At 36.1% G+C, this 26,716-nt stretch overlaps 1 protein-coding gene across 2 annotated transcripts in view; it reads left to right on the plus strand.

The window, feature by feature from the left end:
* The window catches only part of pacrg (PARK2 co-regulated), a 106,756-nt gene that overhangs the window by 68,298 nt on the left and 11,742 nt on the right, over nt 1-26,716 (plus strand). Inside the window, exon 5 of one of the 2 annotated variants that reach the window (XM_088602995.1) lies at nt 14,848-15,062. The exons of the other annotated variant lie outside the window; for it this stretch is intronic. Coding sequence (XP_088459121.1) covers nt 14,848-15,038 — 191 coding nt within the window. The 3' untranslated portion in view covers nt 15,039-15,062. Of the gene's footprint in view, nt 1-14,847; nt 15,063-26,716 lie in introns of those variants that run through there. 2 annotated transcript variants of the gene reach the window in all.

Genomic DNA, 26,716 nt, shown 5'->3' on the forward strand with positions numbered 1-26,716 from the left:
TCATTGCAATTTACTCTTTGAGCCACAAACTGGCAGTGATCTAATTTTTTTTTCCCATCTTCAGGTCTATCACTTAGCACTGGTAAATACTGTCTACATCATGTGTGAAGGCAGCACAGCAACAGCAATGAACCATTCTGTACATTTCTGCTGCATAACACAAATTCAGATATTTAAAATCACATTTAACTTTGGCAGAATTTTGATAATGTTAATGTTTTACCACATGATCTTTTGGTTTTAAGGAACATTTCAGATCAGATTAATTTGGTTCAGTGTGCTTTTCAAAATACAATATTTATTATTATATTTATATTAAGAACTTTATTTAATTTTAATTTTAATCAAGGAAATAGTGCACTCTGTTTTCTTCAAGGCATTCCTAACACGAACAGCTTGTGGAAGTCATAGAGAAGTGATTATTCTCATTTTAAGAAAGTGGAAAATAACATGTGTGCCTATCTAAGCACCTGGTCAGCAGCTCTGGAGAGCTGCAGGGTCTTTTTTATTTACATTCCACCTAGGTGTTTGATTACTTAATTCAACCATTTGTGCAAATAAAACACTAGACGTATGAAGCAGATACTACAATTGGGTGTTGAAGTGAGCCATGAACAACATAGAATGTCCAGTACTGTGGGCTCCAGGCAGGCTGTAGCAGGCTCAAAAAATGTTGTTTGGCTCTGTTTATTTTATCATGTCAGGTGACAAAGGCACATTGTAACCCTGGAATGCCACAGGCATTTGGAAGATTGTGTGGTTCCATAAAATACATGGAGCTGAGGGATCTCATCTCAGAAGGAAAGGAAAAGTGGGATTTGCCTTTGAGATCTGAAAAACCAGACACTGTGGTAAATGGTGTTAGTTGTCTAGGGAGACTTATTAACTTGAGAACACCCAGGGCAACACTGCATTATGCGAAGGACAGCTGAGTATGACTGTCTGCGTATGAGCGATAGAGGCCTTGTAATCAACAAGTGCTGCCTCTGGGAGAGAAAGAAATAGCACACCATTCTGTCTTCTGAGGGTCTGGAGGATTAATGGGAAACCTCCTGACTAAGTGTGATATCAGTCCACAGTACAGTGTGGCAATAGTTAAAACTGCAATGATGTTTAGACCATAAATCTGTGTAAAAACACTACCTTTTTATAAGTTGTGTGATCTGAGTAATTATATTGGCCAATTATACACAGTATACCTTTTTGTTTCATAATATTGTCTTCTCCAGGCTTGAGTGAATAAATTGTCAGAAAACAGCAAAAGGGAGATTTTAACCTGTTTTTTGTCACTGCATGTAACATGAAAGTGCTGACATCATTCTGTTCCTGTGATGCAATGGAATTGGTTGTAAATCAATGCAGTGTTTACGTTTCTTCATAACAATTAATTTTTTATTAGTCATCTACTTTATTACAGAAGTATGAATGCTCTTTATTTTAAATTTATTTTGATTTAGTTTGATTGCACAAGGGATATTCACATATATATACTTATATATATACTTAAAACCATCGACTTAGCATGATAATGACTATGACCTAAGCAAGAAACTGATCACAGCAGCAGTATTTCTGTCATGATCAGATCACAGTTTTAATAGAGAACTCTTGACTCTGTCTCATCATTAATGTTGTGTCTTTCTGTTGCAATTTTAGAATATGAATGAACTTATGCAGTTAACAATAATTCTGACGTTGTATCTTAGTGACAACTAAAGCAAAATTTCAAATTCCAAAGGAAGAAAAAATGACATTGATGGTGATTAAGCATCCATTTTACTTGTGTCCTATTTGAAATAATGTTTCTTGTTTTGTTTTTTCTCTTATCTTTGTATTGTAGGTCTTTTATATGCTATTCATCACTGCCACCCCTTGTGTGATCTAGCTAATTTTGCCCCTTTTATCTTCCTGCTAGGAATGTGGCCAACATAGATAACATTTTGCAGTGGCTTTCTTCCCTGTCTGTCTGTATAGCACATTTTTTCTCTTGACAAAATTTCAGAAAAGCCTCACTTAGGTCCCCCATGGAGAAAGGTTTCCCACATTACAAAGCGATTAAGTTAAAGACTGACCCTTAAACAGTGAAATATTAATTCTGTTTTGGGATATGCATTGCAAAAATGTAAAAGCACAATTTTTTGCTAATTTATAATCTACTGAGTATAGTATTATTCTAATATACTATTATTGACATTTGTTATTACAAATAGTTCATTAAATGTGTGGATGGTGGTAATAATAATGGGAATTTGTATTGATATTTTAACTATTCTTTTTTTATTTTAAATGAATGGATTTTGAAACCTTTTCAACAGCTTATTACAAAACACTTATTAATGGAAAATATAACCTGCAAGTTAATTCCTTACTTAAATACTGTAGAACCATATTTAGTTTTTGCATATTTATTAAATGTAGCTGTCCCTGTATGTATGCTACTATCATCTCTTGATTCATACCATCTGAAATACAGTTTGTCATGGATCTTTTTGTGCTGTTGTTCCTTATCTTATGTTTTGTGATTTTCTTAATTAATACATTGCTTTGAATTTGTCAGCTGAGGACTCATTGCCTCCTTGTGGGTCTGTAAAATCAAAACCCCTACTGCATGTCAGTGTATATGCCAAAAGCAAAGAAAAATGTTTACTGTGACATCTGTGTCAGCAGTTGAGTGAATTTGTGAAACTCAGAAACAGGTTCAAAAGGCATAAAATAATTTCATTATTATTTGATGTCAAAGCATTTTTTGCAGGCACACGATCTAGTTTTGTCAGTGTTAATGATTTTGCTTTGGCTTTTCAAAAATGCACTTAACATGCACATGATTAGGCCAATTTTTATTGACCTTATAGAACAACAAGTATGGATTCTGATTTAACAAGAACCAGACTTGGTAATAATGAGGCTAAAGAAAGGAATAGATTTCTATTGCTCTACTTATATGTTTCAAAAGCATTGTCATGTTATTTTTAGGAATAAAGTTACAGTGATCCTGAATGAATAGGCTCTTGGGTCATTATGATAGTGCTTAATTCTCCTAAAAACCCATTTTGTAAAAGCCCTCAAGGCAGTATATTTCCCATACTGCACTGTTCCCACAGCAGGGTTTCCAGTCACGTCGGCACTTTATCCCCATAGGTATGTAATATTTATCATTTGATCAAATGCGCTATACTATCTGTTATTAAAATACAATGCAGCATGGTTCCAACAGAGCAAAAGGTAATTGCAGTGCTGTTCCTACTCAGCATGCCTGAGAGCACATAATGACTTTTTTGCTTCTCCATGTTTAAGAAAGAAACTATAAATATATATATTAAAATAATTTCCCTTTGGATATGCCTGGTGGTTCTGTTAATTTCTATTGTCAGCAGGTTTGAGCAGGTAGCCAATCAGGCATGCTCCACAAGCCCTGGGCTGAAGTCATTTCTTGCCTTCAATTTAAAGGTCACGAGATAAGGCTGAAGCTCATGCATAATCTGAGGAATTCAGGCAACCGGCATGTCACACTTTCCATTTCTGCTTCGAGAGGCAGTTTTATTTATTTATTTTCATAATTATGTGCTTTGTTCCTGGTGCTTTGCCCCCCCTCCCCAACAAACATACCCAACCCCAATTAAAATTTTATTAATGACTGTACAAGATTCCAAAATCTGTGCATAGGTCTCGCAGTATTGTAGATAGAAGTAGCAAGGACAGCTGCAGTCAGAGCCCTCCACAATGCGAAGTTGTAATGAGTTGTGCATTAACCTTGTGCAAGAAGACAGATGCAGCTTTATGTTGGTTTATTCTTTTTCCAGTTGGCATACCTTCTTGCTTTTTTTAGTGTAGATTGTTTCTTCTTAGTTCACCAATATCTTCAGTTCTTCAAAAAGCCACGCAAAACCATTAACACTTTATATGCCTGGCTCATTTTCACTTTTTCATGTGTAGTTTCAGGGGGAAGTATTGTTTTAGATATGTTGTCCAGAATTTCTTTCCTGCATTGTTTTGGGAAAACTGTATAGATAAACCTTTTTTTCTATACACAAAAATAAATAATTTTGCTTACAAGACCAGTATTTTTCAGTAAAGTGAACATGCTGCTATTTCACCGTATCTTTTTTTCGTCTTAAAAGCATTTGGATTGGACAAGTGATTTACTGCAGGGAAGGTGTATATATTTGGAGATATGCTGTTAATATCCTGCATTAGATTTGTTCCATTCAGGGTATTGCAGCTGAATCTGTGACAGTATAATACCAGCCAGTGAATTCCCTGCAAGCACACTACTACATCATTGTGTTTGACGTTCCCAGAGGTATGTTTGTACGTTTCCCAGGTATGAGTGCAGCCCTTTGTCCAGCCTTGTTTGAATCACAATCTTACAGCAAGATAACCTGTTATGTGGCATGTGTGCATGTTATATTGTTTTGCACCACCCGAAACACAGTTATAGTTTTCAAACACTGGAGCTTTTCCTTGTTGTCACAATTTCCTTTCAATGAGGAAATACATTCTTAAACACTTGGCGTCTTTCATTCGTACATAAGAGAAACTTTGATTAGACTCCACCTGCTGTCTCTCACCTGCTGTCCCTGGTTACCAAAAGTAACCAGATCTTTCTTGTTCAGAAGCACAGCGATGCCTAGATCAAGCCCAGGCACTGGTTTCGCAGAAGATTATGTGGTGACACATGGTCACTGCAGATAGTGGCTGTGTCTTAATGTCTTTTTAAAGTGTCATCCTATAGTTTTTCCATCTAACCATTTAGAGCCTGCTGTGTCACAGAGGCCCCTGTTTTCACAGAGCCAGTTGTCCTATCTTCTTCCATAACTCTCTTGCCTCTGAAAGTAGATCCACTCAAGCAGATGTTGCCATATTGTATTAGCAACAAGAGCAGGAAATCTGCTCTATTCAATCACTCAGAAGGTCTCCTGTATGGGAGGCCACAGAAGGGTGAAGGAGTGTTATTCAATATATATATATATGTTATACATAAGAAAAAAAGACAACTGACAACTGTTGTTACCACCTGGTTTGTAGTCTGTTGCCATGAATGGAAAATCTTGAGTCTTTACAATGAAACAAGTCAGTGGTGCCTGGGTGTTGAAGCTCTCTTGAAGCTGGCCTAAACACTAATGCAAATGTGCATGTTAGAATGTATAATATAGTAATTCATGTAGAAATGTAGAAAATAGAGGAAAGGATCACATGCAGGACTGTTGCAATATTTTAATGTAGTTTCTTAGATTAATATAAACAGATGTATTTCTCTTTATATAAAAGTATTTATTCTAGTGATCAGTAAGGTATTTCAGATGGACAAAAAAAAAATTTTCTGCTGAATTATAGGTGAAGTGCAGTTCTGGTAGTGGGAAATTTTAGGAAATGGCCTGAGTATTAACATGCTACTTCAAGGCTGCACAATTTCCAAAGTCTCTCGTGTTTAGAATCATAGTTAATGTCACAATTAGGCTGGTCTTGTTATTCTTGGTACAGTTTAAATTATTTTTCAAAAATAGTTTACTTAAACATGATATTGTACTTCTAAATCTTATTTAACTGAAAAAAAAAATGAAATCTCCATGAAGTACAAGTGTGTTCCTTGGGAAGGTTGGTTCTAATGATTTAAAATAGCTTTGTATCCTGTGACTGAGCATGTGCCCTGCATTGTACATACCACACTCATCAGAATAAATGATTCAATGTGCCCATGTATCAAATATTTATATAGTGGATACCTTATTACTCATTCCTATACTATTCTAGCACTATACAAAACAATAAATCATTCACAAAGTACGCAGATGAGTTAAAAAAGGGTTAGTGGATAGCATTTGTCTTGTGGATGATACCAAATCACCTATTTGACTATCATGCTGGTAAAGGCCATTGCAAATACTCTGATTTCTTAGCTCTATATTATCTGTAGACTACAAAAATGACCCAGATTTGATAACTTGCATAATTGTATTTCAATTTAAAAAAAAAGTATTTTTAAGATGTGCGTGCATAGAACATTGTTTCATTAATGCCTGCCAATATCCATAGTGCACATTTTTTAACTGTACACCATCGGGCAGAGGTAAATTAAACTAGCCCACTAAAATAATCAAACACCGTGTGCAAAAACTAATAATAATCTCAGGACTTAGTATAAGCACAACACTGGAATGTGATCTATCCATTCTCGCATATTGCAGTAATTTTACCCCAGGCATTACTATTCTGGGGTTGATTATTCATCAAAATGAAAGGAAGTGGGAAATATTTATTATGTAGGATAATTAGCGTTATTCACCCTGCTTTGTTGTATTTTTATAACGTTCTAAAGAACAGATGTGCACGGAAAAAAACCTGTTGCATTTGTAAATGACTCAATCATACATGTCTGTGCATTGCACAGGTGTGTTTTCCTATAATGTAGAATAGATAATATCACAACATACAGTACACACATTGAGAATTTCCTGTTCCAGTCACTTTATTAATGCCCAACAACTCTGAGCATCAGCTTTTGGGAAGGCTTTATGCATCTTTTCATGGCTACTGGACGCCTGAACACATCCACAGTATCCTAAGGGCCCAGCTGTTATTAAAGACCTGTAATGAATGAAGCCTATCAACAGTGCACAAGCCACTAATCTCTGCAGGCTTTATTATTGATCACCAATAAAAAACATTCAGTAGAAACACATTCCAATCCATAGCAACTGCTGAGTACAGAGTTTCACCAGGAAGGCAAGTGCGGCAAGTCACTGTGACTGAGCCATTAACAGACTTGCCCACATGCTGTACCTCATCAGACCTACTCACACTAAAACCAATACCAGTCCTTAAGGCTGTCTCCCCTATGTAGCTCCTATGTATAAAGGCCAGAGATGTCATATAAATATTTAAACTGAGTTTTTACAAACGTTCTAGTCTCTAGTGATCGAAAAAGTTCCTTTCTTTTGACATTTTTAGAGCTCATAGCTAATGTCCAGTGGAAGGTTAGCTAAACCTTTTCTACCTATTGCAATGTTATCATCACATCACTGTGAATATAAATCTGTCTCCTGTGATCACTTCTGAGTGACTCGCCTCACTTCACTGTATTAGAATGGCCAGATACGCCAATCGTATTGCCAAGTATCAGATGTTTAGCCAAGTGGGTAAAATCAAAAACATACAATAGCAGACACATTTACTTTATACAGGGCCTTTCTGTAACTTATGAATATGTGTCTTAACACACACAATGAAGATACAACACACTCCACACTCTCAAATTAAAGTTTAGAGTATTGTTCCAGTCTGAGCCTTGGGTCATAAGGCAGTGAGATCATAGCAGAGAGTGAAACATGATCCCTTTTTGCAACACTCCTATGTGACTTGTACCACCATGCCCAAAACTGACCCATGAAGACATTACCAGATCAGTTTGCAAAAGGGGCAAAAATAAGAACTAGATTGAAAAATGATATTAAAGCCTGTTTTATGTGTCTGGATATATCTGATTAATCTGCATATAATTTAACAAATAAATAGTGGCATCTATAGAATTAAAGACTCATAAATTAAAGATTTCTGTCCAAATGTATTAGCCTCTGGGGGCTAAAACAGTTTTACTGTGTGAAACTTTTGTTGTGTTTTAAACAATTTAAGGAAAATACAAAACTTACATAACATTACCTTTACCACTCAAAATTTTTTTTTTGTAAGATCCTCTAAAATCAGCAGCAGCACTCCGGCCTTCCATTGTCTACCCACCATGGCACCATGCATCCTACCAGTCCAGAGCTCCTGATAAAATAATATCAACTTAGGCCAGGGTACTCTGATGCCAGGAAATGGAATGCACTCAGGCCATGATTCAAATAAAATCCCAAACAAAAGGATAGAACAAGGGATAAACAAAAAGAGACCTGTCTCCAGGTCAGCTTGAAACAAAGTTCTAATAGCCCGTCATGGATTTTACACAAGCAAGAATCAGAGGAAAAAATCAAAGAGTCGATTTGAAGCTGTCCTTGGCTTCTGTGGCTCCTTTAGGATCTTATTGTAGTGAACATATGGCCAAATCTTTTAAAAAAACATACTGCAACAATGCAGGCCGCTGCAAACATTTTCTTTATCTCTTTCATGTTTAGCTTTACCAGCTGTTTCTTTTAAACGTTTAAAAAGTCATGATTTCTGTAACTATTATCTCCTGTAGATACAGTATCCCTTTAACTGAAAGGTGCATAATTCTTTTACATTCAAATTAAACTTGAAATGTCATAAGTTTATCTCTTACATTTCTTAAAGAAGTCACACTTTGGAAAGAAGTGGAAAGAAGTTGCTCTTGTGTTACAAAGAATTTGAAGAAACTCTTTTAACTTAACAGATGCTAGGAAAAAAATGATTTCTCGGTCATACAAATAATACATACAACCTTCATCCATCAATCCGTTTTCTAACTGCTTCATCTGATTTAGGGTCGTAGGAAAGCCAGAACCTATCCAGGCAAGCAATAAGCATAAAGCGGGAAACAGCCTGGATGGGATGCCAGTTACATACTTTTCCTTTGTAAACCATACGTATACAGATGTTTGTTTTTCTTGTCAAATGTAACACTAGCATTGATTTATTTAATCTAGCCAAATTAATTTAGTTATAAAAACTTTGCTGCTGATTCCCTTGTATCCAATTTGCTTTAACAATTGCTTTTGCAAATATGGGAAAACCTTTGGAGACAACTACAGTTCCATGCTTAAAGCAGTCTTGCAACTTTGGGGTTAATGGGAGACTTTCTTCACTTTGTCGTTTGTTCTGGATTAAGGGACCAACCCGGCCCTCTCAGGATCTGACAATTGCCCTCTATCCTAGAAATAAAAAATTACCATAGCAACTAAGCAATTAGTTTTTAATTCACATTGGGGGTTAAAATGATAAAATATGTTTGGGTTCTAAAAACTGTGTGGTGCACTCTTTGCTCTTGTTGTAAAACCCTGGGTCCAAAGGTAAAGAAAGCACATTCTCAACAGTAGTTTTGCCAAGCACTGCATTTAATTACAATTCCCTGATGTATGTGCAAAAATGCTGTAAGAGGCTTTTTATATATTTTCCCCCTAGACACTGCAGAACACTGGCTTCTCTGTGTTTTTATTTTACTTTTCTGTTTAACCAAATAGTCTTCAAAGTTTTCATGTCTGGCCTGCCTTTGTGGTTTCATTACAGGAAAGCATTTCCTCAAGGACAGAAACAGAGATAGGTATACACTGAACAAGTCAATCCTTTTAAAAGGTTTGATTCACGGACTTCAGACACTGATCTTTGACTTTCACTGTAACAGACGGATAAAAAATAAGCCTCTTTTATTTACCAACCAAAAGGAATTTGGGTGCAACGCCTTTGAATTTGAGAATACTTTAACCAGTAATCAGTGCGGATTCATTCTGGAGGTAAAGGCTTCTTGTTTGAGGGTCAAAACTAAAAGCACCAATAATAGCATTCCTGTGCCACTACTCAGAACTTTCTGAATGTGATACAAAACTTCGAGGACCCTGTGAACACCCTGCTGTATCACAGAACTATCAGACAATGGCAGGTTTTATTTGGCAATCCATTTATCCCTTTTGCTCTGATAGACATAATGGAGCATGGATGGTGTGAGGAGGTTAATTAAACCTCACAATACTGTTGTGACCTTTTCTGCCTTAATGTAAATCATTTCAGCTTCATTTTGGACATTTTTAAATGAAAGCCTTTAATAATTTAGCTGACTTATTTCCTAGGAGGCTCTTCATTAGTGTGTGCCCATGACATTTTATTGGAGTGTGTAACATAATCTTAATAATATCATTGTCAATTTCAGTTGTATGACAGAAGCCCTTACTTTTTTAGAATGTTTGCATTAAATATTGAAGTGCCCTGTTAGTGAAGTGATTGCCTATCAGGCCCCATGAAATGTCTATCTGGCACTAGAATCTAGTGTTTAGGTTAGAGCTCCGAAGCAGAAAATCCATAGTTTGTGAAATGTATTGATTTTCCCAATTTTTCATCTATTTTCTTAAATAGGACTCAGAAAAAGAATGAGACACCAGACTGAAGGGATATTTCTAGATTCTGCAGCTCTTGTGGTCATGAATGAAAGGATCACTGGAAACTCACGAGTTGTGAATAAAACAGAATATCTTACCAAAGTAATGGTGGACATGGTTGGACAGTATGTTAGCTATCTTGTGAGCTCTAGATGAGAAAGATGACACTTTATAAACCAAGCATGTCAAACTCATCAAGGATAACTACACTTGACTCTCAGTTAATTTGTGTTATTGCTGGCTGAACTGCATGTGTTTATTGATTTTTCAAGGTATTCCAACTATATGATTTGAAAGATACACAAACTTATGGCTCAGTATCTGTAAAATTTTTGAGACCTAAACAAAACCTTTGATGTCTGTATTGTTAGGGAATCTATTGCCCATCATTGGGTTAAATTGACCAACAGAAAGCACATACCATGTTCTCTTTTACACACATTGACTACAATATTGGGAACCACCACTGAATTACATGTTTGGCATCTGTCAGTAGCAACAACAGTATGAATAGGAAGAGCAAAGTATTCTGTGTTTTGAAAAATGTACTATCCAATGCCATCTCATTCTCCCAGCTCTATAGCCTTCAGCTGACATTGTACTAACAGTAGTGGACTGTGGAGCTGAACTGCAAAGTACACCTCTTCTACTATATCAATAGGATTAAGATCTAGTGAGTGTTCTGACCAGGGCCATCCATGAAAGTACATTGTTTGCTTCTCAAGCCAACCTCACTTTGCCTGCCTCTGGAGTCCACAAATCTGATTGGAAGTTACTAATATTTTGGCAGTGGCAGGGTATAGAAAGTATTCTTAAACCATGTAAACTATAGTGCTCTGACTGATGAATGACATCCATTCTGTTCTGAATCCTTCATATATGTTCAACATGATCACATTTACTACAGGATATAGCTATGAAGTATGAGGTACAGATATTAAAACATGAAATATATATTGTAATTTGCTAGATGTTTCCTTTTTTACATAACAATTCTTCATGTGAAAGACCCAGTCCACAGTAGGTTTTTAGTATCGGTGCTACACATATTGTAAAAGCTACACCCTTATCTTGGTGGTGGCTTCAAATCATAATGTTGACTCCTATTTCACACCTGTTTTATTAGAAATTACATTATTTCCACCACTGATTAGTTTGTATGGATAAGTGCCCAATTATGAATCCATTGCTTCGGTGGCTATTTATTTGTCTCAGCTCCACATGGAATATATTGCTCAAATATAAAGTGATGTCTTCAAAGTTTAACTGCTACCACTTGGGCCATGAATGCAGAAATGGAACTTGGAAGTCATTACATCAATTTTGTGTTTTTAATTTTCATATAAGGGTTTCAAATAATGGAGTTTGTTTTTATGTTGTTTCAGACTGGATTGAAATATAAATATTAATTTTTGTCCTCTGAAGACAGAATGTGGCTATGATGGACATCCATGTGTTTTGTACATCTTTAGAAATTAGACATTTCATAATTAAAATTCTGTTGAAAAAATCTGGGATTTCTTCACTTTTTCAGCATTGCTGTGCAACTTCTAGATTCATTTATTACACCTTCCTGCAACACATTGAAGCTCAAAATCCTCTCACTTCCCGTTCGGCCGTGATCTATAGTGGTTTGAGGTTTTATTTGTAATAATTGGCTGTTTGCTGTGAAAACTGTAAATCTGTATGACTCTAAAACCCTTTTCAGATTATATTTATATGAGGGCTCTGTGGGCCCAATTTGATAAGTTTAGTCTACAAACGATAGTGAAGAAGGAAGAACCCATGCATATTTTCTAAATGCTAACTTTGTATTTTAGACTTGAAGCTTGTTGTGAGCCCTGAAGTTATTTCTTTCTGTGGCCTGCTTTCTCATATATATTTGGAAGAAAGGAGAGGTGTTGTAAAGTTTTATAGCAAATTGAGCCCCTTGTGTTTAGTTCCATCTAGTTAAACTTTTACAACACTCAATTGGAGGCTGAGCCCAGGGTAGGTGAAGCTTCTGTGCTGCAGCAATGTTAACTGTGGGCTAATTAGTTCAGCTGAATATAGTGTGGTGGCTCCCAAGATGAGGTTTATATTAGGTTTTCATTTCTATTGTTAAATTTAGCATCTGCTTGATTAAAGCATTAATGTGGTGATCTAATATATATTCAGGTAGAGACAAGAAACAGTGAGGAGCAGTATGAATATTTTATTTGGATCATAATTTTGAAAATGGTTGCCTTTTTTAATTCTGTGTGCTTTGGTATACATTATTATTTATTAATGAGTAAATATATTTTGCTCTTGCACAGGTTCAGTTTTTTGCAGACTACGATGATGAAACAGAACCCACAATGATCCTGTCTAGAGAGGTTTTATTGAACCAGCAACATATTTTTCACACAGTTATAAAAAACAGCTGACTGGAGCAAGTAGCACTATGATATGATTGGAAGTAACTGGCTCATTAGGTCATACAGAGCATTGCAGTGGTGGGTCTTTTTTATTTCTCCTGAACAACTAATCACTTGAATATTCAAGAAGAGAACCCAACATCTTCAGTTTTCCACATTTAAGCCCAGAGATGGGTTTCTGTAGTGTAAAAGGCACCTTTACCAAACAAAAGCATACAAAATATGATGGTAAGCTTTTTTTCAAATGGGTTACTGGCCTATAATTGTTTGCACATGCAGTATGCAACAGAAATTGTATCTAATGCAACAAAACGGCTAAAGTATTTAAAGCTGTTGATGAAAACAGAATCTAAAAAATTTCTGTCCACATGCAAACATTTAAAGTGCTATGCTTTTTGTATTATTAGTGGGTAGACCGATAATTACTTGGCCAGGTACTGGACCCTATTGTGCTTCTTTCTGAATCTAGAGCTAAGGAAATGCAACAGGATTGTTGCAAAATATCTAAAAATGACATTAAAATAAGAATAAGTTCAACTGTCGGTCTACCTTCCACAGCAATCTTTTCATTTCCTGTTTTTATGCTGAGACCAGTGGTTATTTGGTATAAGAAGGGTGTTTTGTGATTAAACTTGTTTATGATTCATACTGGGCTCCAAGAGAAAATGTTTTCCCAGATTCTGTTTTCACAGTTCTGTGAAATTGGAACATGTGACTTAAGGTGTTCTATTTCTCCTGGCAAATCACAAGAAAAGCGTTACAGTGACCAATTAGATTTGGATCAGTTTGTGCCTAGGTAAACATAAGAAATAGAACAGTTAAAAAGCAGAAGAAGTGAAAGAGGTGGATTTTTTTCATTGTGTCACAGCTAGCTTTAAAGCACTGATGCATAACTTTCATGCTAAACAGTATATTTTATTTATTGTAAAATATTGTGCTGTTATTGAAAAGGACAGCACCTCCGGCAAAGAAAGGTTATATTTAAGCAGCTGCAAAAAGCTTTATTTTTAATTTCTCAGCTTTAATCATGTTTTTATACCAAAAGCAGTCCATAATCAATGTGGGTCCTTACTTTCCTTCTGGAAGCCAATATGCATTGTTTGTAGAATTTAATAAAACGAATTCAATAAATAACAAGACCCTGTAGTCTTTTTGGAACCTTTAAGCATAAGCGCTGGGAAACACGCTGGGAAAAATTGTTAGTTTTATATCATTTTGGCATTATCACTAATGATATGGTGAGGCAAAGCTTCTGTCATGCCTATATGTGTGTGGTATGTTTCCCAAAAATGAAAAAGGAAGAAAATTCAGAAAGCCCATTCAATAATTTGAGATCTAGTAGTAACCTAACAAGTATATTTTGACCTAAGAGACATTAGTGTATCTACCTTAAAAATCAGTGAAGATAGAGGAGTGATGGCATAAAGCTTGGGGCAAATCCTTTAGCTCTTTACGGATACTCCTTCACCACTGCAAGAAGGCTCATAATTTAGTCTCTGTCTTCCAGCTTTTTTTGCCTTACAGGAGCTAATCTGAGGCCTGCCGGGAGTGTGGCCCAATATGTCAAAATCCTTCTGCTATCCAATCTCTCAGCCGCATGTCTTCCACAGCACCATCTGAGTCTAGCATTTGCATTTCAGCTCAGATTGAATCTGTGAGATCCTGTAAAATTTATAAGGATGCTTCTGAGAGCCAGGCTTTTTCCACACACTGAAAACCAGAAATGCTTTTCCATTTTGTGCTCGAGTACAAACTCATCAACAACACCTCCTCCCTGCTTGTGCTCTCTCTCCCTCCCTTACATTAACTGTTTAGTAGAAAATGAACCAGCCAGCTTGCAGTCCAATGTTTCAAAGGTTTAAGTAAATGAATACAGTAGACAATGAGACAAAGACTTAACTTCTTTCTTATGTATAGATGCTAGTTTTCTGTTTATTCTGTTAATTCTTTCTTCTGGTCACAGATGCAATTGCACCACATTTTTATTTTCAACAATAAATTAAAAAACAACAATTTACAGTTTAACATTAAACTGGTATTTGAAAACAGTTGAATCCTGTCATATATTTCCCTGGGCACTGGTCTTGCTAAATGATTCACACATTTTTTTTTTGTGCTTTATTCAGTGGGATTTAAGTTTGCACATAACAGCTGTTTTTCATGATACTGGGTGTGAAGAGAAGACAACACCAAAAATGAAAAGAAGCCAGCAAGAAAAGTTTGTTCCATAGCAATGTGTTGATTTATGTTGCTTGCAGTACAGTGCTGTGTTCAGGTACTGTACATGAGTGATGTCTCCCAGATGGCTGACTATCCAAGCGGCTGATCAGTGCCTCCAAAGCCTTGAAGTAGCTCGTCTTTTGGGAGGAATGATTAACAAATGTTCTTCCTTCCCTCCCATCCAGCCAAAGCAGTGTCCTTGGATGTTCCGTGGGAGCCCTGGCAGACAAGGGCACACTCCTCCGCTGGGATCATACTTAATTGGGCTGCTGTCTGTTTTTGGCTGTCTTTCCCTCTGCACACAAGCAACTCTGTATATCCCACACATTCTTCTCCTAATCCTCCCTCGAATGGTCTAGAGATCTTATTTTCATAGAGAACAATAAAGTGACTGATGGTGCTTGTGTTTCAGATAGGGTATTTATTGGTACATGCTTAAGATGCCACCCAAAGGTTGAACAGCTGTTTGCTCAATGTACAGACTTGGCACCACATTTTCGTAGAAATGAAATGGACACATTTAAAATGATAAGCAAAAGTCTTTTTTAAACCACCTTGACATGCAAAAGTCTTGATTTTTGCTTTCTGTAGAAATTACTTTGAATGACAGTGCATGGACAATACCAAGACAATACTTAAGCTTCTTCTTAAGCCACATAAACCTAAATGTGCGTCTGTTTAAAGTTATGGGTATGGATCAGCCTCTTGGTAGATTCTGTCAGCATGGCAATCTAGGTTCTGTAATCTCAGTGGACAAAAAATATTAAATACACAAAAACATGAATGTCATAATGTTTGATATATATAGCTAAATGAAAACTCAGAATGCATTAAATGTCTGATGAGATATAGTTTAAGTTTAAAAAGTGCATTCCATATCTGCTTATGATGAAGTCACTTTCACTGAAGTCTACACTCTTCAGAGACTTGTATATTTGGTGTTGAATTACTCAAAATGAAACGTTTCTCAAGTACCCAGTAACAGGTTTTGGATGTGCTACAGACAAAATAATTATAACAAAACAAAAAGTGAGATTTATTAATTGGTTGGACTGTCATAGATGGTAATATGGTAACAGGAAAATGCCTTCTTTTCTTAAGTGGACAATAAAAAGCAGAACAATGTTTTTTCATTAATGTTTCATCATGAAGCCATGCAAAATGCAGACTATATCCTTTGTGCTAATGTATACACTTAAATATATACAAACCAAAATTATGTCTTTAGACCCCACCACCACCAAAAATACCCACACAACTATAAAAATTTTATGAATAATGAAACCTTTCATTTTGCTTACTCAAGGCACAGCAGTCTAAGCATGAGGCATTATGAATTTAATTTTTTCTGAAAACTAGAGGTGATCTTCATTGAGGCAGGCTGTGGAAATGATAAATAGCCTCCATCACATTTTGTTCAGTATTAGCAAGGTGCTTTAAAAAGAAGTGATCTGCTAAATATCCAGATCAAAATCATTAAATGGAGACAAAAAAATAAACAGTTATGCATAGATTAGTTTTAGAACGGATCTTTGGACACAGTAATTACAAACGTTAAATAGCTTAAATCTATTTAGATCTGTCAATATTTTTTGCTGGGTTATCTTGAAAATGTAATATTCCTATAGAAGGTCCATAAACATATTCAACTCTCTTTTTATAATATATTTTATAACTAACCTACAGTACTTGTTCTATTTGGCTTTTCATGAAACTGTGGACCAATTTCTTGTGAAGAAATTGTAGCAGTAAAACTAAAAGAAAAAATATTTTTGTACCGTAGGTGCTACAAGGAAACCTATCAGAATATTGAAGGGCTTATTTTCTTACAATAGGAATATTTTTATTGAAATTTCAAATCCTGAAATCGCCAGATGAAGATCTTGAGTAAAGAAATCTTAATCCTTTTGTTGAACATTCCTTATCAAATGTCCCTGTGCTTACTGCACTGTAAACAGTGAAACATCCAACCACTAAAGTCCTTCCCAGCTTAGTTGTATTTTTATAGTAACAAAAAGGCAAACACTACCTTGACACATCAGGAGCTTTCTACATTTCTAGCTTTCTAAGATTCAGAATGCTGCATGCATTTTTGCACTATGTTTGCACAAACTATTTTCCCCACCTCTAAGTCAAAATGCACAAACCTTGGGATGTTTTTTTTATTTGTTTTCTCTGCACTGTCAGAATTTGCCACAAGCAATCCTTAGTCACATTCATACATACTGTAAGTGACTAAGGATTAAGTTAAGAACAACTAAAATATTCCTGTTTATAACAATGAGTTCTTCATTTGCTTAAACTTTTCAATATATCCCCCCAATGTGTTATAGAGCTTTCAGCATCTTAATCAAACAGGGAAACTCCCAATGCCACTAATTTCATCTTTGTGTCTGGAACGTTTGCATTGTTATTGTATTTATGTGTGGGATTGTCTTCTTATTGGTTATTTTTCTACTTTTGTAATGTGTTAAGAGGCCCTAAGGCATTTGGTAAGACTGGTTTATGATGAGGAAGAGCATTATATTATAGACTTTACAGCCAATGCTGTTTTATGTCATTGCTTTTTAAAATGGAAATTTGCATGGCAGCACAGAACAGTGATGTCACAGCTTGGTCAAATTGTACCCTTGAAGCCAGTGCGGTGTAGTGACATAATTTGATTATGGCTTACCAAAAAGTTGAATATATGGTATATATTTATACATACACACACCTCTGCTTCATTCCCATCACCAGGCCTATCCCTCCCCTGTGGAGGATAATAAATATTCTGACTGCTGAGAACAATGATGTGCTTGTTACTCACAGCTGGTGCGCTAGAGCTGGCTGTGCGAACATAACCATCATTACTGTACTGTCTCATGCTGCGCAACCAAGTGGAAAAGAAACATGAAGGACATACAGACACGGAAAAGGAATTCGCTGAAATTCACTGAAAGAGAATAAAGGATTACACTAGTTTGTTTTTCAGTTTGTTAGTTTTGAATGTTTCTTCCGATGGTTGGCCATGTGAAGAAAGGTTAAAATTTGATTTGCACTATCCAGCACAAATACAGCTGTTGGAAATCTTATTATTATAGATCACGTGACGGGGCATCAGACTTAACCAGAAATATCACACATAGATGAAGCAGTTTAATAACTAGCAACAAGAAATCAAAATGCTGGTCACTAATGCTATTTAGAGATTGGCTTTTCTGGTCCTGAAGAGTCAAGCCCTGCAGGTTTCTTGGGGGACTCAATTTCCACAATTCCCAAAGGGAATTTATAACAGTAAATAGGAAATCAACAAATATCAATAGTCAATAATTGATTTAATTAAGTGCTGAACAGCTCAAGTTGGAATGAAAACAAGAAGACCTTGTATCTTCCAAGAGTAATGATTACAGGACTTTGTATTTATTATTATTATTATTATTATTATTATTATTATTATTATTATTATTATTATTATTATTATTCATAAAAGACACAAGCATAACTTGCATAAGATTTTGCCTGCTAAAGCAGAGACTCAGTGGTGGCTGGAAGTTGCAATGTTGGGAAGTGATAGTTGGGCAACATCCAGACTGTTTTGATTTTGCACACCCGATTAAAGGCAGAGCAGAGCTGTTTTCTGTAATGTGCATTGTACGTGATTCTCTAGTATTTGTCTGGAATGAAGCCAAACTCTGCAACTTGTGGAGCTGTTTGTTAACTTTAATTAGTTGGATCCTTGCAACTGCCAAACATACTGTGTGGAACTGCACATGTTTGGCTCTGGAATCAAGTACCTGTGGGTGGTTACCTAGATAAATTTCTATAAGCTTATTTTTGCGTGGTAGGTGAAAGTTATTTACTTAAAGTGGCTATACTTTTACTTTACAATTATATTTGGTGGGCTTTAACAAAGGTGGTAGGAAATGCATCATAATCCTTTTCTTATTTGTTACTCATTGAAGCTTTGAAAATCAAGCCAGGAACTTCGGTTATGAAAAGCAGAATGGAAAAGCCTTATTATCCATCATAATAAGAACAATCAGCTGCTTTTCTAAACCTACAAATTCTATATTTCTTCTTAGATATTGCTGTACTAGAGCTTTGGAATGTGTAACTATAAGTGCAGGACTTCAGAATCAATGTCAAAGATATTTCTTTCCTTTGTTTTTGCCTTGGATGACTTTTTCCCTGCTCTTAAAAGCATGAAAAGCAATACATAGCTCTTACATTGACTCAGATTGGTTTGTACAGTAGTTGATAAGTTGTCATGTAGTTAACATTATTTACTATTGCCATTATTATAATCACTGAGGAAGAATTAGTGAAGAATTTGTGTTTACATTTCTTTCATAGGTCTCAGTGTTTATAGATTGTATTATTCTTATTTCAGATCTCAATGCCTGTAAAGCTATAACAAAACACAAGTATCCCTTCTAAACACTTCAGTGGAGCAGGGCAATGTGTGCAAGGCATTACTTCTTTTCTTATTTCTTCTGTGAAATGACTTAAAATGATGTGCTGAAGTACAATAACAAGTACCTATCCCAAATACAATTCATATCACTTGGACTGACTAACTGCTTTCTAATAGATTATATTTTAGGACAGTTAATTGGAATAAAATGTTTCTACTTTCTTATCTATTCCAGGGTCACATAGGAAGTATTAGTGGAGGATTTATTTATTTAATTTATGAAGTTGAAATTGTACATTTTCTAAATACTGTACTTCATTCCTTAGATTCAGCCTTTATTGTGCTATAGATTTTAATGCCCTCACATAGGCAGTAATCCTTTATTTAAACAGATAAATCAACTGAGATTAAATTTCCATCTACAAAGACAACCTGGAGAGCACACAATTATACAGCAGGATGTTTTTTCAACTGAAGCAATAGGAGTGAAATGCATTGCTCAATGGTACCCCAGCAGTGTCCCACCTGGGATTTGAACCCACAACCATCCGGTCTGGCAGCTACAGCCTAAACCACTATTCCACACTTCTATCTGGATTACATTTGTATAGAGCTGCCCAAACATTATTAAAATAAACAGCTCAGAGCTTGGTCTTAAATGCCACTTTGTTAAACAATACACAAGGAGCTACTTATTGGTTCAGACTTGACCTTGCATGCTGTTTTCCTTCCACTGGAATGTTGAGAAACAGCTTATACTCCCTGGTAACGTCTTCCCATGCATTCTCAAAAGTTTTATTTGGAAATGGATTTGACCGGATTATTCACGGGTGCGTCTTTGCTTCCTTTTTACGCTGGCTCATTTGGGCCAGACAAGTTTCTCTCCCTACCAGCTGATGAATAGTGTGCCTTGTGTGGAGAGTGACCTGGTTAAATTCCAGTGTAAGGCCGCAGAATCCCACACACATCACATGACTGCAATCTAAATGGTTGCAGTAAAACTCAGCTGTCCAGTGACACTTGATTTGCTGCTCTAAGAGAAAGCAAGGTTTCCTTCTATGTTCTGCATGGGGAGTCAGAACATCAGAATTTATTCCCTACTAATAAATAATTAATTTGAACGGGTTTGTTAACAAGTTAATATGGGAGTGTTGATTGCTTTGACTCCAAACCAATGGTCAAAAACTGGTTTATGTAAATGTATTATGTATCCCCCAACTGTGGAGCATCAGGTTAGAGGGTTTGGGCAGGTTGGAGGCACTGTTGGTTGTTCATTTAGCCTTTTGACTTGAGCATGAATCGTGTGAATAGTAGGTGATTTAATAATAGAAAACTGGATGCTTAAGCAGGCATATTTCTCTCTGTAATTTTAATCAGGTGGCCACAAGATCCATTATCACTTTTGCAGAGCTATGACATAACATGAATAAAAACTGGTAGTCTACTTCTGTTCGTGTCCTTCTTCTTGATGGTTCATGCACTTACTGTGATATCCAATTTTGTTAACAGTCATTTTGATTGTTGCACAGATGTAAGCCCCCATGTGGTCCATCATGGGTCATTAATCACAGCTGACCTGGGCTGGGTCAATAATGGGATCTCCAGTCACCTGGCAGTGCTTCTAGTATCTAGTTATGCTCAATGGACCCTGAATGCCCTAGTGATGTCATGTTGCAATATCTGTGCCAGTAACTCTCCCAGAGCATGCCTTTTCTTTTTCATTCAGATGCTGCATAATTGCAGTTTAATTGAAACATCCAGAACTGTGTGCTTTTAATATTTGCAAACTCGGTCACTCATACTTTGCATATGTAAACTCGAACGTACACAATTGTTGCTACACACGTGTTGTCATTTCATATACATAAAGAAGGAAAAATTAGGGAATGTAAGCTCTTCACTGTCTATAGGTACTGTACATAACCTCTCATAATATGATACTCTAAACAGGTTAATCAGTTGGCATTATTAATAAATCTGATAAAAATACTAGTTGCAAGTGTTTTTGTAGATATAAATGTGATCGTGTTGGATTTGATTGGGAGCTGCCTGAGTACTGGCAGAGTGCTTCTTAATTCAATGCGGTGCTCCGATGTGTAGTCGTCTGCAGAGGTCTGCGGGCGTGTGGCGATCTTAAAGCGCAGCCCTGCTTAGCCTCCGGTGTGGTCGCTATGCATTCCCACGCACTGCGGAGTGGGAAGTGCAGTAGGAGGTGTGGTCCACTGTCACATATGACATATTATTTTAATTGCAGTATTGAATACCAGCATTATCCTTCCATTCACTTTCTTACCATTCATTTTCTAACTGCTTCATCCAATTCAGGGTCAAAGGGAAGCCAGAGGCACAGATGGGGTAGACCCTGGATGGGATACTAGTCCATCACAGTCAGGTTACAGACAGACACAAACACGCACACATTCACATCAAGGCAAATTAACCTAAGAGGAAGTCTTTGGACTGTGTAAGAAAACCAGAGCACCCAGAGGAAACCCAGGTGAACATGGGGAGAACATACAAACTGCATGAAGACAGCACCGCAGGTCCACAATTGTACCCAGGACCCAAGCACTACAAGGCAGCAATGCTAACCCCTGCGTCACCATGCCACCCTGGCAACATTGTCATATACCTTAAAAGATAATCAGACTGTTGCGCTGGATAACTCTGTAGTTATTGTTCTTTCTTGTACTCTTTCACATACCAAGAGTGACAAACATTTTCGACCATTGCCACTTTTATCTTCTTTCATGCTTGCTGGTCAAGGCCATCGTCATTATAAGAAAAAAATTAAGTAAACAGACTCTAGTTAAGCATTTCGTTATATGTTTGTTTAGTAGGTTAAGTTGCCAGGTCATTTCACAGAATACAAATAAAATTCATTAGGGTTTTCTCACAGTGTAACAGTTCATATTTTAGTACCAATCCTCACTATACACATACAAGAACTATGCTATTTTAGAAGGTTTTCAAACATGTGAAAGAAAATAAACTAAAACAATGCCGAAACAGTGGGCTATTACAGTCAGCTTCCTTACCATCTAAGATTCCTGACATTTCTCTAATCAATTTTGTATTACAGTGCTATTGCTGCTACATTGGAGGATTTAATTTTATAAAAGCTGTTCTATACATTACATGAGAAATCACATCCAGCATAAAAATACTAATAGTATTTTTGATAAGTAATTATGACAAACAGATATGTTATTCAACTGTGATACAACATTAAACACTTGAGTATATTGATTTTGAGTGCAAAACAGCAATAATCATGAAAGGATTAAGATTATTTTGTACTGTTAAAATATAACCCTACATATTTACATTGGACTTAAAAGTACAATAGTGTATAAATATGCAGTGTATAGTAGTGTATACAAATACTTTGTAAATGTTCAGTATCAGAAAAGATGCTGTAACATATTTTTTGTGCTGCGGATAATGGAGGTCAAGCAAATATAATATTACTCAATTAACTACCCCCACACCAACATGCCAAATGGTTTCATTTTAATTTGAAAATAATATATAACTATATAGACCAGAATGAATGTGTGTTAGAGAGCTTTTTCATAAAATGTTAATATTGTATCCTAGAAAGTATCTCACTGAGCTGATTTCTGCATTGATGGATTCACAACCTAGCTGGATAAGAAGCAATCTTATAATCCAGTCTGGTTTGAAACTGATACAAAACTAGATACAATGGATTATACTCCCATATCCCCATCACTGGTTTAGCAGGCAAGGCTCATTGTAATGTACCCTCTTCATTTCATAAATCACATCCACAGGTGCTATAAATTGAGCCTCCTGGCAGTGCCCAGTGCTGTCTTTCTTCATTGTAATCTCTCCAGCCCTGCCCCAGTTTGCCAGCCAAGCAGGCAGCCGATCTGAAATGCAATAACTCATTTTGCACTGCATTACATGGAAAGGCTAACACAAAAATGCTACCTAATAGAGGAAAAAAAGTAAAACCAAAATACTAATAGCAGCAATTTGTACATGGTTCCACTGAGGCAATTCACTGGAAAGATTGATTGGAAAAACAATATTTCATTAAGGAAAAACTCACACAGGCTAATATTTCATAGTCCTATGATCGCTGTGTTGTAGTGAAAGAAGAAAATTGGCCTCATGATTTAAATTATTTCCAATTGCCCTCTGAAATGACCTTGTAAGTCATAAGCAGAAATCAGTGTTTTACAGATTGTCAAGTTTGGACTGACACAAATAAAAAAGTATTGCTTTACCTCTAATGAATATTGCCAGGTTCTATCTAAAAATTTAGTAAAGATTGTGCAGCCATAATAGCTACTCAGCTGATATTAAACAGAAATGAAAGAAGTGAGGAGTTAATAATTAGAATAAACAATGATAACTTCAGTATACTTATGTAAATGAACCTGCTGCCGAAACTTTAACATTTGCTTCTGAGAGGTTTTCTTTCTTATTTGAAAGCAATTCAAAAGCAAGGAGTGTTGAAGCAGTTACAAAAAGAGAAAGGCAAAATGCTGGGGGAAATCAATCCCTGGGGAGTCGTGGGAAAAATGAGAGTTTAAAGCCAAATCCCCATCATCACCATTGTTTATTAATCTTTTATTAATGAGTGCAAAGCTGCCTGTGAGGCAAACCCATTCCACCGGTGTGTGGTAGCTTGTAAGCTTGGTCCATGGCTGGTGGTGGGCAAAAATGCCCTTTATTATACATACATGTGGTGTGCAAGGAAGTGCAGTGCCCACCTGGTCGAGGCACAGCAGTCACACTGCACAGCTAACTGGACGAAAAGTGAGAAACTACTTTTTGAGAAACTACTACCAGTCTAATTAAGGGGGGAGTTTAGGTAGGACCGAAGTGTAAGCACAGTGTAGAATTAATCCAGGACACAGTGGTTAAGACTGCTACTCTTTTGAAAAATGCTATGGGATCTGTAATGATCAAGCACTCAGGATCTTGGTTTAATTTCTTATTTGAAGGACAGGGCCTACTACTGAACAGTGTCCCTGGTTCCCAAACTGGGGCATTGGTTTGGAAGTTGTGATCCAGAAGGAAAAGTTCCTCCTACTGGTCAACCAACAGTATTTAACACTACTTATGGAAGGAATGTGATGTTCCCTAGTGATCTTTTATCCTGCTACTGACCAGGCCCAACCTTGCATAGCTTCTGACATCTGACAAAATCTGACTACAGGGCAGTAATATAGATCAGCATTTATTTAAATTAAATATCTGTGTTTTAAAAAAGTAATCTATAAAACTACTCAAGCAAAGCTTCTCCCTTTATATGTGTTCAAATAAAAAAAATGAGCAAGCCTGAACCTGCAGACTACGAGAGCACCACAAGAACAAGAAATATGTATTTTGCATGCATTTTTTCCTCAAGATTTCATCTCTCTCCTTAAAATGGTATCACATGCTGGAGAAATGTATTAACTGGAACAAAACATGGGAAAAGACAAGCAGAGGCAAGGAATGATACAGAGAAGAAAAATGAAACACAAAAGTAGTTTTGAGCTATAGAGCAAGGAAGGAAAATGAGATCCTAGATTAAGAGAGAAAAGAGGAACTGACGAGAGAGGGAAGAAAAAGAGTAAATTAGTAATTGGGATACGGGAGGGGTGACTGTTAACATCTCTCCACTGTTCACCAAGAGTAAATGCTGGAATTCTCCACAGTAATGATGTGGAGTGCCTTTGCCCTTGACACCTTGTTGTTAATTACATTTTTTTCCTATTTAGCACACACATCTCATCCATGATACAAAACCCACTTTGAATTAAGAATGCTACCATTAACTCCAGAGGACAGCAAAACCTCTTTTAATGCATGGATAGATATTATACATCTACATGCATAGGCATATTTTAATAATTTTATGAATATGATCTTTGGTCTTATGGGAAATAAACAATCATAAAAGTAATATATGGCCCACATTGATAAACTGCAAGTGTTTCTTTTGTTTTTTAATACATAATTAAACACTGCCACTATTAACACATCGGGGTGTAAATGAGTTCAGCTCTATATCAGTGATGACAGATACTGATAATTAGCCCAGGGGAGATATTAAGGAGGATCCCATTAGAGGTAGTTTTTAATAAACATGATGTAAAAATATTTTTAATTAAAAAAGTGCAGTAATAATCTGTATCCAACTGTCAGGAAGAGGCCATAAAAGGTGTATTTACTGCACTTAGTATCAAAGAGACAAACTGTCTAATGTCCTTTTGTAATCTCCTTTATGTATTAATAAAATCTTAACCATACTTAATAGAGTATTTTGTATTGCACAGTAGAATGCAGGCTACCTGAAGGGAATATTAAGTAGGACATTTGAGGTTCCACTGTAACGACACTAGATCATCTGGTTGCAATTGTTCATAGATATATATGCACAAACAGGACACAAATTCTTCAATGGAAATATAAATGAATATTTAATTAACATATTACAGAATACTGTAAAACAAACATTTACATGCAAGCAACACATTTGAGCAAAATTATCACTAACACGTTTGTCAGATTCAGAATCCATGAAACTAATGTACCGTGAAATATATTATTCATAAAATACACGTGCCATCCATTACGGAAAAAAGCACAAACATTTATTGGCACAAAAATATATCTTGCAGGCAATTAGTAAAGTATATGTTGACCCAAGAAAATTCTGTTTTACATTAGCATTAGTGACATTACAGTCAGCTTATAGCAGTGTGTTACAGAAAGGGCATTGCTTAACTGTATTGATAATGATTGGCAGCAAAATAGGTTACTTTGAAACTCATTAGAAGTGTGATGGCCTTATGCATGTCTGTATCCATACTGTAACTAGTTTAGACTTGTCCTGCTCTTAGCTAATCCAAACTGAGTGAACCTGCTGCAGAGTCATATGAGTTGAGTGACAATTCGCTCACTAAAGTTCTGGCTGAGTGGAGGTTATGGCCTCTGACAGTTTATTAGAAGTGTAGAAACACCTTCACAAAAACACACTCATTTCCTATCCAGGTTGTATCTACAGTATTACCAGGGGAGACCACACTGGCTTATTTGTTTCAGAAAGTCTTTTATCTTGTGTTTTATTTTCACCATTTGTCATGTTATCTTTTTTTGAAAATGCTAATTTAGTGAGGCACATGAGAATGGGCTTCAGTAAAAATTTGTCTGTAATAATATCAGTTTGCTGTTGACAGTAACAGATAGGAGACACGTTTATATCATTCAGTATGCAGTGAATTACATGTTTTCTGTGGTTTTGCCATTAGTTTTCCCAGAGCGTTGTAAAATCCTCATAAATGTGCACTACCTCTCTTCTGTAGAAATTGTTTTTGGTTGCTTGGTTGCTTTTTGGAATAGTTCGAGCTTTTACTAAATCAAAGACCATAGCATAAACAGAAATGTAGCTGCTTTCCATTTGTTTTTAATTAGAAAAAATTACCCATGAGCTCATTAAAGATACTTCTTTAACTTCTGAACTTTATACTTCTGAAACATTGAGTGCTGTCAATACTGCAGAAGAAAAAAGGTAAAAGTCTGTATAGGCAGAATTCAGTCCAGTACTATACATTCAGCATAGTCCTATGTCTTGTGCACAGGATTTCAAAATATTATCAAAAAAATAGTATTATATTTAGTTTAGGAAATGACTC

This window comes from Lepisosteus platostomus, chromosome 13 (assembly GCF_059453375.1).
Source record: "Lepisosteus platostomus isolate fLepPlt1 chromosome 13, fLepPlt1.hap1, whole genome shotgun sequence".
NCBI classification, from domain to species: domain Eukaryota; kingdom Metazoa; phylum Chordata; class Actinopteri; order Semionotiformes; family Lepisosteidae; genus Lepisosteus; species Lepisosteus platostomus.